The 16,679-nt window shown below is 41.6% G+C and overlaps 1 protein-coding gene across 1 annotated transcript in view; it reads right to left on the bottom strand.

Moving 5' to 3' along the window:
* Positions 1-9,169, bottom strand: part of Fanca (FA complementation group A) — a 54,179-nt gene extending 45,010 nt beyond the window's left edge. Inside the window, exons 1-6 of the mRNA XM_051201601.1 lie at positions 9,091-9,169; positions 8,707-8,816; positions 7,335-7,428; positions 4,438-4,571; positions 4,252-4,347; positions 3,277-3,350 (exon numbers count right to left, since the gene is read on the bottom strand). Coding sequence (XP_051057558.1) covers positions 3,277-3,350; positions 4,252-4,347; positions 4,438-4,571; positions 7,335-7,428; positions 8,707-8,816; positions 9,091-9,169 — 587 coding nt within the window. The remainder of the gene's footprint in view (positions 1-3,276; positions 3,351-4,251; positions 4,348-4,437; positions 4,572-7,334; positions 7,429-8,706; positions 8,817-9,090) is intronic.
* Between the last annotated feature and the right edge of the window lie 7,510 nt (positions 9,170-16,679).

Raw genomic sequence — 16,679 nt, 5'->3', positions numbered from 1 at the left:
ATGTGGTTGCTGGGAATTGAACTCAGGACTTCTGGAAGAACAACCAGTGCTCTTAACTGCTGAGCCATATCTCCAACCCCCAAGAACCTAATTTCAATGATTTCAACCTTTTAATGTTTATTCCAGCTACTGTTATGACTTACATTTTCTGTTCTGTTTCAGAATATCTATGTACTTATTTTTTCCCCTTCCTTTTTGAAACGGTCTTACACAGCCCAGACTACATACATGTACTTTGTAGCTGAGGCTAGCCTTAAACTCTGATCTTTCTGCTTCAAAGTTCTAATGCCAGGGTTATGGGTGTATGCCACTACATGGGGTGGTGCTGGGAATTGAATCTGGGGCTTTGGGCATGGTAAGGAAACACTCTACCAACTGAGCTACATCCCCAAACCTTGGTTCATGGACTTATAGCACTGTGAATGTTTTGTTTTGAATCTGGGGTTTCACTGTGCCACCTTGACTAGCTGGGAATTCTATGTAGATCAGGCTAGCCTTGAACTAACAGAAATCCCTACATCTGCCTCTTGGGCGCTGGCATTAAAGACATGTGCCATCACACCCACTTTGTACTGCTAATTTAACTTACTCTACCTAGTACCAAGAGGAATACACAAGTCTCTACCAAATATTATCAAAATGTGCATTTCACCTTTTATTCTGTCCATTTTTTGCTTTGTAGAATTTGATGTCCCAATGTGTATATATTAGGAGATGTGTTCTCCATGTAATTAAGTTTATTAATGTTTTTTAGCCTCTGAGCTTTGTCACATTTACATCTTCCTACTTCAAGATCCTAAAAGCAACTGTCTGTAATTTCCTCTTAACTTTTTTGGTTTTTGGAGACAGGGTTTCTCTGTGTAGCCCTGGCTGTCCTGGAACTCATTGTGTAGACCAGGCAGGCCTAACTCAGAAATACATTTGCCTCTGCCTTCTGAGTGCTGGGATTAAAGGCATGAGCCATCACTGTCCAGTTTCTCTTAACTTTTTTACTCTTTTTATGGGAACTTGTGTCATAACAAACCATCTGGTTTCAAGATAATATTTTCAACTGTGTTTGATATTCCAAGCTAGACTTCCAGGCTTCTGATGGACTAGAGGGGTCTGAGGTTCCAAACACTTCAATGACCTTGCAACTAGGCCTCTGAGAATTTTTCATCCAACCTCCTGAGGTATAAATGCTCCCAATACGCATTCCTTTATGAATAGATAAAATAGACTCAATGGCTGTCTTTCATCCACACTACTGGCTCAGGATAGATCTTCAAGTTTGCTAAGTATCTTACTTATGGTCCATCTGCTCCTTCCTTCCTCCCTCCCTCCCTCCCTTCTGATTCTGTCATCTTCTGTGCTATTCCATCTTCATCGTGTCATGTCTTGTCATAAAATTCCTTTCTGGGCTGGCAAGTAAGGAAAATGAACTTGCCACCAAGCCTGACAGCCTAAGTCCTATCCTGGGGCTCCACATGGTGAAAGAGTGGACTCCTATAATGTTCCCCGAGTCCCATACAAGTGCTTTAGCACACTGGCATCTTCACACAGATTAATAAAGCCTGGCTCCTGAAGTGATTTCAGAAACCTGAACAGCTCTTTAGTTAACTTTTCTGTTTTGTTTTCTGAGACAGAGAGGGTTTCATGTAGCCCAGGGCTGGTCTTGATCTTGGAATGTAACTGAGAGTAACCTTAAGTTGTTTGTTTTTAACGACTTTATATTTATTTTTAAATATAATTAGAAGAAAACCCTTTTATGTGTAGAGTGTTTTGTTTATCTGTATACCATGTGCATGCTATGCCTGCAGAAGTCAGAAGGTGTCAGTAGGCCCCGCAAGAGCAGGTCTGCAAGAGCAACAAGTGCTCTTAGCCTCTGGGTCATCTCTCCAGCCCAGAGGTTTTGATTCTTTCCCTCCCAAGTGCTGGGATTATAAGACTGTGCTACTATGCCTGGTTTATAAAATACTAGGGACTAAACACAAAGTAAACACTACAGCCATCCATCTTTTTTTCCTTTTTGCTGTTATTTAGTTTTTGTTTTCAGACAGTCCATTATGTAGCCCTGGCTAGCCTAAAACTCACTATGTAGTTAGTTCAGGCTGGCCTTAAACTCACAGAAATCCATATGCCTCTGCCTCCCAAGTGCTTATTGGTCTTTTTTCCCAGTTTTAAAAAAATAATCATCATGAGAAGGGCTAAGGAAATGGCTTAATAAGTGAATTGCTTCCCAGTGCTACAGATCCAGAGACAAGAAGATCCCTGGGGTTTGTTGGCTAGCAGGTCTAGCCAAACTGGCAAGCTCCCAGTTCAGTGAGACCCTGAGTCAAAAAGGAAAGATTGTGGAAGACACCCAACTTTGACTTCTGGCTTCTACAAGCATGTACATTTACATATATACACAAAAATCATCATCGCAAGGCATGTACAAAGAAAGCATGCATAAGGATCCTTTAATCCCAATAAATGTTCTCTTAACAAAAGGACATGTTGGGACCTAGAGAGAGGGATGGCTCAGTGGTTAGGAACACTGGCTGCCTTTCCAGAGGTCATGAGTTCAGTTCCCAGTAATCACATGGTGGCTCACAACTATCTATAACAGGATCTGATGCCCTCTTCTGGCATGCAGGTATACACACAGAGCACTCATATATAAAAAAATATAAACTAAAAACAACAACAAAAAGGACACGTAATCAGGCCAGTCAGTGTGGCAAGTGAAGGTACTTACCACTAAAACTTGACACCACCCTAACCCGAACCCACATGGCAGGAGAAACTAACTGACTCATCCTCTGACTTCCCACACACATGCTAAGGCACATGTACCTCCTATCCAACAATAAATAACTAAATAATTTTAAAAGAGCTTAAAAATATAGGTATTTAATAAAAGAAAAGCTATATGATACTAAGTAATGCAGAATGACTAGTGAACTGCTGTTGTTGGACTTTCTTTAGAGACTGCTAGCTCCCAAATAATGACATGGAGACTTCTTATTAATTATGAAATCTTTGGGGTCTTACCTTAGGCTTGTTCCCAACAAGCTCTCATAACTTAAATTAACCCATTTATTTTAATTTACGTTCTGCCACGTGGCTCCATCTGATTTGCTATGTATCTTGCTGGCGAATCCTGAACTCTTAGATTCTAACCCTGAGTTCCCCTCTCTCACCAGAAGTCCCACCTATTTTCTCCTTCCTAGCTATTGGCCATTCAGCTCTTTATTAAGGTAAAATAGCAATAACATCATTACACAGTTTGCCCAAATATCCCATAGCAACTACCTTTCCAGTAGCTCTTGTAGGCTCACAACACTGTGCTTGTGAAGACACCACAAAGCTTCAAGTAACAAAGAGTTCTGAAAAACACAACAGATTATCTCAACATACACATCTTCCTACAGAATGTTCAGCTTAGGTTATGCTCGTATGCCCACTGAGAAAAAAGCCAGTGTCACAGCATGGCCTACAGGGCTCAGTCACAGGTTCCCATATGCACAGCATTCATATCCTTCATGGTCCTGCATGGCTTTTCCTCTGCCATCGATGACAGTTCTGACCTCCTCCCAGTAGCTTGCAATAAGTCATTTCCAACCCTTTCTACACAGTGCCATATGCATTCTAAATTACTACCTGGAAATCGTCATCTGATCTCTACTCACATGCCATGGCTCAAGAGCACACTCATACATACATATATGCACAACAATGATTAAGAAAAAAATTTAATGTTTCAAGTAGAGCTTACTGGTATAATTCATTTTGTTTTGTTTTTTTTGAAGTAGGGTCTCATGTAGTCAGGTTGATCTGGAACTTACTATGCAGCCAAGGATGACCTCAAATTACTGATCCTTCTGCCTCTACTTCCCAAGCGCTAGGATTACAAACATGCAGTACTTCGCCCAGTTTATGAGGAACTGGGAGTCTAATCCAGTGCCTAATGCATGCTAGATAAGCACCCCATCATCAGAGCTACATCTCTAGCTCTTATTAGTATAGTTTTAAAGTATATGATCTCTGGAAGAGCCTTCCTAATAGTATAGTCAAGAAGCAGAAGGATCATGCTGGCTTCTGGGGTATACAATGCTCTATGTTATCTTTGTGGTGGGAGATAGGGTCTCAGGAGCATCTGATGAACCATCCTTTCAAGCTCTTTAATTAGTGAGATATTTCCTAAGAAAACTCATAGCCCCAAGGCAACAGAATACTGCTTTAAAAACAAAAAAAAAAAAATCTCAACTGAAAGAGCTTCAAATTTACCTGTACTTTCCACAATTCTTGACAGAAGGTGAGACGGGAGAACATATTGTGTGCCAACAAATGCTGAGCTATCTCTAACAAGGAAGACAGTTTCTTCTAAAAAAACAAAAGGCAAGTTATCTAAAAAACAATATTTAAAAAAAGTCCTATTTTCCCAGATAGCTTAAAAAGGACATGTTCTCTTACTCTTTGCTCTGAGCTGAGCAGCACAGGGTGGCTGGGCTCCATGCAGACCTGCTGCACACTGCAAGAGAACACTCTGGCAGACAGTAACCCCACAGGAACTCCCAGCCGTGAGGCTTGATCCCGAAAAGCAGAGCCTTAAAAACAAAACAAAGCCATGGTTTTCCCTGAAAACCCAAGAAAAACTTTAAGAAGACTTAAGTTGGAAAATGCTTATTAAGTTGTAGCATCACAGTAAACTGTCTTTAATGGGGAAGAATAGATAAAAAGGGAAAAACAAGAGACACAAAATGAAGACAATTTCAGGGCCAAATTGGCAGCTGTCAGTACAGTCAGAGGCAGCCTTGGACCCCAAAGTCACACACATATGTATGCATCATGTACCACACATTCCATTGCAACATACAGAGAAAACTTTATCATCTTCTTTATAAAGGAAGACAATAAGCAGAACTCATCAGGCTCTTGCTCTTGTGTTTTGCCATGATGGGGATCAAACCCAGAGCCTCAGACACAGTAGACATACAGTAAAGACTGATTCAGATGAAGAAAAACCTCTAAACAAATTACAGTGTGTTAAAAAATATCATAGCTAGAGAAAGAAAAGAAAAAGGATAGAGAAAGTCCTTAAAACAGAAAAAGAGTAGCTGGGTGCGGTGGCACATGCCTTTAATTCCAGAACTCAGGAGGCAGAAGCAGGTGGATCTCTGATTTCAAGGCCAGCCTGATCTACAGAGTGAGTTCCAGGACAGCCAAAGATACACAGAAACTCTGTCTCAAAAAAACCAAAAAATAAAAGAAATAGAATAATTGTTAAAAAGCCACGTAAAGTTGGAAAATATTCAGAGAATCTTGATATTGTATGTTATTGTGTTGTCTTTGAATCATTTGATTGCTGAGAAAGGAGAAAGCAGCTGCTAAAAGACATTTGATTATAAATGCTGTTGGATTATTCCAATCTATATATTGTGAAAATGCCTTGACTTCAAATTTTAAGTCTAAGGACATGTTACTATGGAAAAGAGGTCTGCTTTTGTTTCCACAGAAGATGAAAAGCTGTGGATTCCTTCCAGACTAATATGGTTTGATCAAACAAGACCCCCTGAAGCAGTGGCCCAGGTGATCCAACATCCAGGACAGCTGGGATGATGCAGCCTTGCAGACTGCTACAACCAGGATTTGGTCATGGTTCTGGGTTTTTTCAGGATCCCCTTGGGATTGACAGCACACCCATAGAGCAGGAAGGAGTTTGGAAAGAACTATGCCCACATTCCCAAATATTGTTTACAAATGTTTGTTTTCAGTTATAAATGGTTAATGATCATCACAGCCAATCTCTTTCTAAAGGAAAAAAAAAAGGAATGTGATATAGAAATGAATACTTTGCATTGACATGGATTTTGGTTTATTGACACAAATTTAAGGTCAATTTTGTTATATGTATATTTCTACTCTTGTTTAGGTATTGTACTTATACAGCTCATTTAAAAATGTAATGTAAAATTAAATACAGATTATAGATAACCACTATAATAGTAAAAACTTATAGTTTAGTTAGGTTTTCTATACATACAGAGATATATTTCAAATGAGCAGGTATTCTTCAAAACCTTTCAAAGACCTACAGAATATGGCATTTAAAATGGGTTATTAGGGTTTTTCATGACAATGAGATACAACAGCTCCTGGCAACACCAATTACTTCAGAGAGGAAGATAGGCATTGAAGAAACTCGTTATGGAGTTTGTCTCCAACATGGCGGGATAGCCAAGAAACTGGACTGTTTGACCCCATGCTGTCCAAACTGGACAAGTAGCTTACAAAGAAAAGTGACTGCTGAACTTTCCAAGGGACAGGATTGTCCTTCAAGATTCCTGCTTCATCAAAAAGTCTGCCAGACATTCTGGGCCTATAGGCTGAAGGATGCACCAATGTTACAAAGGAACTTTGGGTGACTGTATAGGCAGCAAGATGTGTCTGTCAAATCTAGAGTTTATATATTATCTTTCTGGGGTCTTTGATGGAGTTGAAAACAGATAGTTATGGTTTTACTTAGTTATAATAAAAGATGTTACACATAAAACTTTAGACTCACAAAGATAGGATAGATGATAGAATATTTTCTTTAAATTTTGCCAAATGTTAGTGAACTAAATATTGTTAACTATAATTGTTGCTTGATAACTGTTTTGTTATATATAATTTTACTGTGTTAAAGTTAAAACCTTTCTTTTTATTTAGATAGAAAAGAGGAGATGATGGGGGATGTCCTTCTGCATGCTGTGAATATATGGCTTCTCTTATTGGTTGATGAATAAAGCTGTTTCAGCCAATGGATAGGCAGGATGCATCCAGGCAGGAAGTTTAGGCGGAGCTACTGGACTAAGAGAATGTTGGAAAGATGAAAGAGAGTGAGTCTCTAGGAGACACCATGAAGCTACCAGGAAGGTAGGATGCCTGGGCATTCTCTGGTAACTAAGGCCACTTGGAGACACAAAGATTAATAGTTATGGATTAATATTTAAGAGAGAGCTAGCCAATAAGAAGCCTGAACCAAGCTCACACTGTTAATCCTAGCGTTCAGGAGGCAGAAGCAGGTGGATCTATGTGAGTTCAAGGCCAGTCTGGTCTACAGAGCAAGTTCCAGGACAGGCTCCAAAGCTACACAGAGAATTCCTGTCTTGAAAAACCAAAAAAAAAAAAAAAAAAAAAAAAAAATTTTTAAATTAGCAACAAAACAACTCCAAAACAAGTCATAAAACCTATGTAACTAGTGATAATACATAAGAGGAAAGGTATCATTTGGTGGAATTTAAATGTCTATCTTATAAACAGATCAAGACTTTTTTCCTTAAAAGCTCTCTAACTCAATGAATTGAAGAAAAGCAGTGACAACTTACCAATAAAGGAAGTAGACCGATCGGAGTAGCCTGAAGCACTGTCACAGTCAATCAATTTGCTGAGACACAATTTTTTACACTGTGGATCTTCTACCTATAAACCAAAACATAAAGAACTCCACTTTCACAGTCTACACTGTGTAGTGGACACAGTGGGCACTCTCAAGTTGCCTTTTGTTTGGTTGGGGTTTTTTGTTTTGCAATTAATTTTTTTGTGTATATGTGTCTTAGAATTTCTATTGCTATGATAAAAACACCATGACCAAAAGCAGCTTTAGGAGAAAAGTGCTAATTTCAGTTTACAACTCGTAGTCCACCTACGAGTGGTGGCACAGACCTTTAATCCCAGCACTCGGGAGGCAGAGGCAAGAGGATCTCTGAGTTCCAGGCCATCATGGTCTAAGAGTTCCAGGACTGCCAGCCAGGGCTACACAGAAAAACCCTGTCCTGGGGGGGAAAAAAGGAAAAGAAAGAAACATATAAAACAACTTATAGTCCATCATCCAGGGAAGTCAGGAGAGAAATTCAAGGCAGGAACCTGGAGGCAGGATCTGATGGAGTGGCTATGGAGGAGTGCTGCTTACCTCCAGCCCAGAGATGGTACTACACACACATCATTAATTAAGAAAATGCAGCACAGGCTTACCCATACATAAGCCAATTGGAGATGGGGGGGGGTGTTGCAGTCCTAAACTGAGATGAACTCTTCCCAAATGACTTTAGCTTGTGTTGAGTTGACATAAAACTAACCAGCACAGTGTACCTGCTTGTGTGTATGTGTACCGGTTTGTAGTGTCTGCAGAAGAAGACATCAGATCCCCTGGAACTAGAGTTACTGATGGCTCTAAGCCACCTGGCACAGGTTCTGGGAACTAAACTCGGTCTCCTATAAGAACAGTATGATGTGTTAGAGCTGGAGAGATAAGATGGCTCAGTGGTTAAGAGCACTTGCTCTTGCAAAGGTTTGATTCTCAGCACTCATATGGTGGCTCACAACCATCCACAACTCCAGTTCCAGGGGATCTGATGCCTTCTTTTGACTTCCATAGGCACACATGGTTCATACATACATGTAGGTAAAACACTTATACACATAAAACAAAAACAAAACAGCATGTACCCAACCACCTTTCCAGCTGGCTCAAGTTCTTTTTTCCAAGAAGGAATTTACTAAAGCCTTTCAAGAATTACTACATTTACTACCCAACTGCTTTAATCTCCAAAGGCATAAAATACACTCAGCTTTCTTCTCATCTGGTTTGCAGTTACCAATTATTCGCCAGATACACAGGCTTACAAGAATATTATAAAGATTATAATCTGTCCGAATTCGAAATACCCAACCTGCCCAGACATGCCAGCTTCCTCTTACCTCTAGTAAAAGTTCGCTCATGTTTTGGTGGTATCTCAAGAGTTGCAGAGCGGAATCCTTTAATTTCTGTTCCCTTTCAGGATTGTATTTTTGCTTCTTGACTCTGCCCGCTAAAGAGATTTAAAAACAAATTTTCTTTCAATAAATTTTAACGCAACGTACACAAGGTGACACCCTGAGAAGAGGTCTAGGGAGAGTTGCCAAAGATCAGGACGGTCATCTGCCACAAGCAAGCGGCTGGGACCAGAAAGCTTGGGGCCCATTGCGGATTGGGGCTCTGGAACTCCAATTCTGCAGGCCGCGGGGCTGAGGCATATTGGGACCTAAAGGACTGAGTGGGCACTGACCAAGTGGAAGTCGGAAGGTAGTGATAGCGAGACCTACCCAGCAGCTCGGTCCAAGACTTTCTGCGGCCCAGGGGGCCATCGCGTGCCGCAACACGGTCAGCCTGGGAATCCGACATAGTGACTGGAACACCGGCACTGGAGCCCGCGCTGCCTTCCAATTGGTGGAGGCCAGGCGCTAGCGCTCATTGGCTAGGAGCACGCTTGACCACACCCCTCGAGGGCCGAACCTTGCTCTGTGGCCATTTTTGTTGTGGCACAGGTCGCAGTCTGACCCCATTTGTGTAGAGGAGGAGTAGGCAGAGGCTTGCCGTACCTTTGGTGCAATACTCCGGCGCATGACAACTAGGGGGGGAGGGGGGGATGTGGTGCAGAATTTGGAGCTGGAATGGGCGGTGTGAATTGACTGCAGCTGGTCACGTGGTTTCAGACGTGCCTTAAGCGAAGATAACAGCCAGACCGAGGCCTAGGAAGATGCTGAAACTTTGTTCAAAACTAGGCCGCATCTACCCCCAATACTATTCTGTGCTGATTTGACTCTAATTGCAGGAACGCTATCAAAAGGCGTTTTGGTGCTGGGATGTGCGTTTCAAAGGTTGGAGAAGAACTGAGGTAATATCTCTCCCCTCTAAGCACTCAAAGTACTCAAGAAGGAAAGCCATGGAACACTACACTCCAGCCTTTCTGCCTTTGTAAAACCCACCTAACATGCTTAGGGGTTTTCTTGGGAAGGATGAGGGCCCTGTTCTGCTTTGTGTGTGCGCTTTGAATATGTGTGGAAATACCGAGTACTTGAACCAGAGCTGGAGGCACCAAGACCCACTGAAAAAGAGCGACCCTTTCGCCCAGATGCTGGTTCACGGCTCGACAGATGGTCTCCCTTTCCGGTAAAAGCATCCACAGACTTCCTAGGACTAATCACCAAGAATTGAGGTGGGCAGAATCTCACCACTCAAAACCAATTTTAGAAGCCTCCTTGCTCGGATTCCCTGAGGACAACTGACCATAATGGGGAAAAGGGGACAAGCCAAAGAAGAAACAAAATCTGAAGAAAAAACCTTTCAGTACTAGCTGCTACGGTATGTCCTAACTAGAATAAACACACACACTTTCAATTAAACCTTACTACTTTTTACTTCTTTCTCCTCCAGCAAAATTATTAATGGGTGGTGGCATAAAAACAGAAAAAGTGGGCATTATCTGCACTGCAGTAACATAACCGTGCTTGGTTTTCGGCACCATCCCAGGCATATACTCAGACTCTGAGTGGAAAACAAGACATTGGAGACAAGCTTGAAATGGCCATAATCGCCAGGTTGTGACTAAAATTCTCCCAGCCGGAAGTGACTCAGCTGAGGGACACGCCATCATCAGCGCCAGAGTGAAGGGGATAAAGACTGATCAGTTTTCCAAGAATCTGATTTATTAGCCTCCATGGCAAGAAGGGGGTACTGTTGTGCCGGTAGCCAAAGAGCCACTACACGTCAAAGAGAACATTTAACTCAAAAGATAAAAATGAAGAAGGCCAATGCAAAAAGAAAAAAAAAAAAAAAAAGATTTCATCAAAAACTCATCACTGTAGTCAGGCCTCCTTGCAGTTCAGGACCTCTAGCACCTGAAGCTCTCTTGAGCTTCAGAAAATTTGGCTGCACTTCTACCACTGGCCACAAGGTGGACTCTCCTCCAACACAAATCTAACCTCTAAAGTCCAGCCTACTTTCACTGTTCCCTGACTGCATCTTCACAGAGAAGTGCTGTCTTTTATTTCAACACAAAAAGGACCATTTTCCTCTATTATGAAAGAGATGATCTGCTTGACCAGACTATAGGTACAAAAAAATAATAGCTTCCCCAAAATCATATCAACAGACCATCACCACAAATACCATGTTTTCAAGCTTTTATTACAAAGATTTTTCTTTTATTTGCTGCTTTATAATCTGATTTTCAACAAGTATACTGGCACAAATTAGAGATTCCAACTGCTCTGGAACCCGAGGCAAAAGGTTAATTTCTGCCTAGGATTTTGGGGCAGCCTAGGCAACACAGCAAGACTCCCTCCTCAAAAATAAGAGGTGGAAGCTGACTGAGGAAGACACCCAGTGTTGACCTCTGAACTGCACTCTCACGTGCACACAAATGTTCCTACATACATAAGTGGGAATACACACATGCACAAATAAATAGCCTTCCTGTTTTATCCATGGCCATAAATATCTTCTATGTTATGATGGAAGCATTCTCCTACAATCATTTCTTACAGTTCTATGGTGATTCCCATAGGCTCCTTAACAGCGCTGTTGCTGGGTCTATATTTTCCCTTTTGTTTTTTCTTAGATTTTTGTTTTGTTTTAAGAGATTTATTTCTATTTGAATGGCTATGTGTTTGTGTGAAAGGTGTGCCACATATGTGGGTACCTGCAGAAGCCAGAACAGGGCCCTGAATCCTTTGGGGCTGGAGTTATAGGTAGCTGTAAGCCATCTGATGTAGGTGCTAGGACCTCTTCTGGAAGAGTATTAAATGCTTTTAACCACTGAGTTGTCTCTCCAGCCTGTGTTTTGTTTAGTTTTTTGAGGAGACAAAATCTCATGTGACCCCAAACTCACTCTGTAGCTGAGGATGACCTTGAACTCCTCCTCCTACCTCACAAGAATCTTGGAAATAGTCATTGCAGATATAAATAAAGGCTCTCAAAAGCATCCTGGATTGCTGAGAGACTCCTAAATCCAATGCCAAGTGTCAGGGGACAGAATAAAAGATGACACAGAAGAGACAAGGACACAAACATGAAGACAGATGTAAGACCAGATGTAGCTTATACCTGTAATCTTAGCAGCTGGGAAGCTGGTGCAGGAGGATTACCGTGAGTTCCAGGCCAGCCTAGATGACAGTATGAGACCATCTAAAGAGACAAAAAGAGTGGGGGAAAGGGGAATATATGGAGTGAGGATTTCTCAAAGAAACACTGCATGGAGCCAGGTGTTGGTGGCACACACCTTTAGTCCCAGCACTCGGGAGGCAGAGACAGGCGGATCTCTGTGAGTTCAAGGTCAGCCTGATCTACAGAGTGAGTGCCAGGACAGGCTGGAAAACAATACAGAGAAACCCTGTCTCAAAAAACCAAAATAAATAAATAAATAAATAAATAAATAAATAAATAAATAAGAAGAAGAAAGAAAGAAAGAAAGATTGCATGGCGCCACCATGCAGAAACAAAGGACAGAATTATCTCTGAGTGGCTCTGGAGGGCGCTCCAGCCCACCTACTCATTGGCTTCTGGCCTCCAGAACTATAAGGATGGGTTTCTGGCTAGGGATGGCGGTACATACCTTTAGTCCTGGAGGAGGCAAAGGCTGATGCTGGTGGGCTGGATCTCTGTGTTTGAGGCCAACCTGTTCTATATAGCAAGTTCCAGCTAGCCAGGGCCACCTAGTGAATACATACATACATAAATAGGGATCTCAACAAACAAAGAACAAAAAAGAATAAATTTCTGGTGCTTAAGCCCCTAGGTCATTTGTGGTCATTTGTTTTGGTAGCTACAGGAAACTCCTACACCCACTACTGCTTCTGTATCACCATTCCAAGTGTCAACATAGTTAAAAATTACATAATAGTATCAGTGTGGAATTTACTTTGATGTAATGGATACCCTGAAGGATACCAGGAAGCTCTATATATGGGTCACATGTGGAAGCGAACTGCCCCAGCAGAGAGAGAACTCTATTGTAAAAGGGCCAGAGAGTAAATAGCCTTGTGGGGCATGCAGTGTTTATCACAGCTATCCAACTTGCTATAGTAACTTAAAACAGCCACAAATATGTCACAAATAAATGTAGCTGTATGCCAGTAAAACTTGATTTACACCGGGCAGTAGTGGTGCATGTCTTTAATCCCAGTACTCAGGAGGTATAGTAGATCTCTGTAAATTCAAGACCAGCCTGATCTACAGGCAAAGCTACACAGAGAAAACCCTGTCTCAAAAAATAAAACAAAAATAACAGCAAAAACTTGATTTACAAAAACAGTGAGTAGGCCACCCCTGTGCCAGAGTTTTCCAGCCTCTGGTCTCTCAAAAGACTCTAGAGCCAAGAATGAGGGAAACACTGGGTATGATGACTTATCCTCATGATCCAGTAATTAGGAGGCTGAGCAAAAAGAATTTCGGTGAGTTTTAGACCAGCCCCAACTACCAACTGTCATGTAAAACCCAGTCTCAAGAAAAAAAAAAAAAAAAAAAAAAAAAAGAGGAAATCTAGATTGCAACCCAGCCTTGACATCTGTCTTATTAAGAACATACTCTATGCTGAGTGTTAGTGGTACATGCCTTTAGTCCCAGCACTCGGGAGGCAGAGGCAGGCAGATCTCTGTGAGTTTGAGGCCAGCCTGATCTACAGAGTGAGTGCCAGGACAGCCCCCAAAGCAATACAGAGAAATCCTGTCTCAAAAAAACAAATAAACAAACAAAGAAAAAAAGCAAAAAACAAACAAACAAAAACCATATTCTACTTGTCTCACAGGGATACGGTGAGACTACAATGAAATTACTATGACTATCTTGCAAATATTAGCAAAATGGTGAGAGCTATATACATGCTTAGTTGGATTCCTCTTCCATGCCATGAACTGTTCTAGGCCTGGGAACAAAGCAGCAAAAACTATAACAATAACAAACTGGCAATAGCAATGTAGGCTATGTGGTCTAGTGAGAGCAGAGAGCCATTAATAAGTAACATATCAGATGATATATAGTGCCATGAGAATATAAAGAACTTCATATTAGCCAGGCAATGGTGATTATTGCACGCCTTTAATCCCAGAACTCCAGAGGCAGAGGCAGTAGTATCGAGACCAACCTGGTCTACAAAGTGAGTTCCAGGACAGCCAGGGTTGTTACACAGAGAAAGACTGTCTCAGAAAAAAAAAAATAATAATTGCATATTAGGGCCAGGGTAGGGCTCAACAGAGTGTAAGCCTAGCAATGCACCAGGCCTTAGGTCCCATCCACAGTACTACAAACAAACAAATGTTATAAAATATGCAGGAGGGAGGTGGGAAGAGCAGGGGCCACCAGGGGCTTTTTTCAGTATTGTGAAAACCTTGGCTTTCATTCAAGGGAACCTTGAAAGAGACCATTGGACCTGAGCTGGGCTCTGTGCTAAAAGCACACTAAGGTGTTTGGGACAGACATGGAGCAAGCCAGGTGCTTCAGATTATCAGATTCAGTTTGTATTTGAAAGTTGTTCTTCCAGGTAGGAAAAACTATAGTTTTGGCCCTGAGCTATGTGTCAGCTATGGTATTGCCAGGAATTGGAGAAGAGAGCTGGTAAGTCTGAATGGTAAGAGCAGGAGTGGATGACCACCAACATCAAAGTGTCCTTTGGCCATGGGAGTCACACACACTCCCAATCAATGCCATCTTTTATTCTCGGCTTTAAAGAGATGGGGGAGGGGGTGCTGGAGAGATGGCTCAGGGGTTAGGAACACTGGATGCTTGTCCAGAGGACCAGGTTCCTTTATCAATACCCACATGACTAGCTAATAACAGTCCGTAACTCTGGTTCCAGGGCATCCATTGTTCTCTTCTGGCCTCTAGGGACACACTGAGCACTTATGGTGGCATATACATTAAAAAAGAAAGAAAGAAAGGAAAGAAGAAAGAAAAAAGAGAGGAAGGAAGGAAGAGAGAAAGAGAGGAAGGAAGACAGGAAGAAAGAAAGGAAGGAAGGAAGGAAGAGAGGAAGGAAGGTAGGAAGAAAGAAAGAGATGAAGGAAGAAAGAGAGGAAGGAAGAAAGAGAGGAAGGAAGGAAGAAAAGCCAAGCTTAGTAATGCATGCCTTTGATCATAGCATTTGAAGACAAAGGCAAAAAGATCTCTGTGAGTGCAAGGCCAGCCTGGTCTACAAAGCAAATTTCAGGCTAGCCAGGATACATAGAGAGACTCTGTCTCAAAAAAATAAATTAAAAAGAGAAAGAGATAGTAAAACAACAATAAAAAAAATTTTTTTGAGACAGGGTTTCTCTGTGTAGCCCTGGCTGACCTTGAACTCAGAGATCGGCCTGCCTCTGCCTCTGAAGTGCCAGGATTAGAGGTGTGTGTCACCACTAATAAAACAAAAGTTTTTAATCTGTTCCTCATTCTAACAAGTAAAACATACACTAAGCCATGTTATATTCATCCAAGATTCACTTTTTATTTATTGTTATTATTAGTGTGTGTGATGAGAGAGAGACAGACAAAGACAGAGAGATACAGGGTATGAGAGTGTTCAGGTGTGTGCATGCCATGGTGTGTATATAGGTTAAAGGACAACTTCCTAGAGTTGATTCTCTCCTTTCCCTGTAAGTTATGGGGATCATCAGGATCATCAGGCTTGGGCAGCAAACTCTTCTTTACTTGCTCAGCCATCTTCCTGGCCTCTTTTTTTTTGTTTGTTTGTTTGTGTTTTTTGTTGTTTTGTTGTTGTTGTTGTGTTTCTGTTTTGGTGTTTGTATGGTCTCAGTGTGTAGTCCTGGCTGACCTGGAACTCTTTATGTATACCAGTCTGGGCTTGAATTCTCCTTGAAGTCTCAGAGATGTATTTGCCTCTGCCTTCAAGTGCTGGGATTAAAGGTATGCACCATCACTCCTGGGTCCCATTTTGCTTTTGAGACAAGGTCTCACTATGTAGCTGTCAGCATAAAGACTCCCTATCCCCTCCATGTGCCCACTGAGTGCTCATGACAAGTGTGAGCTATCACATCTGGCAGATTCAAAAGTCTGATCCTATTCCTATCGAAAAAGCTAAGGAAAACAGATACCTTCAAGCATTACAGATGTGTGTGTGGTGGAGACAACCTCTTTGGAGGGCAGTTTGCTGGTGCTTGTTTTAAGTTTCTCGACTGAAGTCAGGGGTAGGTCAAATGCAGAATACTGACTGGGACTCAGTTTAACTCCTAGGCATACAAGAAAATGACAAATTTACATACTTTTCCATCCAGGAAAACCATTATTCTTTTTTTAGATTTGTTTTTATTTTATGTGTATAACCGTTTTGCCTGCGTGTGTGTGTGTGTGTGTGTGTGTGTGTGTGTGTGTGTGTGTGTACTATGTGCATACCTGGTGCCCCTAGAGGACAGAAGGGACACTAAATCCCCTAGAACTGGAGTTATGGATGGTTGTGCACTACCATGTGTGTGTTGGAAACTGAAAGTCCTCTGAAAGAACAAGTGATCTTGACGGATGAGTCAGTCATCTCTCCAGCCTGTAGGGAGTCCTTTTCTTGAGATTTACACCAAATGTATAGGAATGGACAAGAATCATCCATACTCTTATCCTGTGAAAAGTAGTTGGGTGGGGCAAAGATTAAGCCAACATCACAGACTATTGATTAGCATTTCATGAAACCTCCACGTCCCTCTGTGAGAACTGGAAAGCAGATTCTGGAATACACACTAAGAGACCTGCAGTCCTGCGGATTGTAGAAGCACTTTGCACAGAGGTATACATTTTTTTTCTCATGACCATGGTTAAAATCAAAACACAGAGCACAAACAGGAGATGTGTAGATGACTTTGGGAAGGAATATGTCTCAGTTAGAACATCTCTTGGTGTGAAGAGCCACCATGACTACAGCAACTCTTATAAA

This window comes from Phodopus roborovskii, unplaced genomic scaffold (assembly GCF_943737965.1).
Source record: "Phodopus roborovskii unplaced genomic scaffold, PHOROB, whole genome shotgun sequence".
NCBI lineage: Eukaryota > Metazoa > Chordata > Mammalia > Rodentia > Cricetidae > Phodopus > Phodopus roborovskii.
This window is presented reverse-complemented; position numbering and strand designations above follow the sequence as displayed.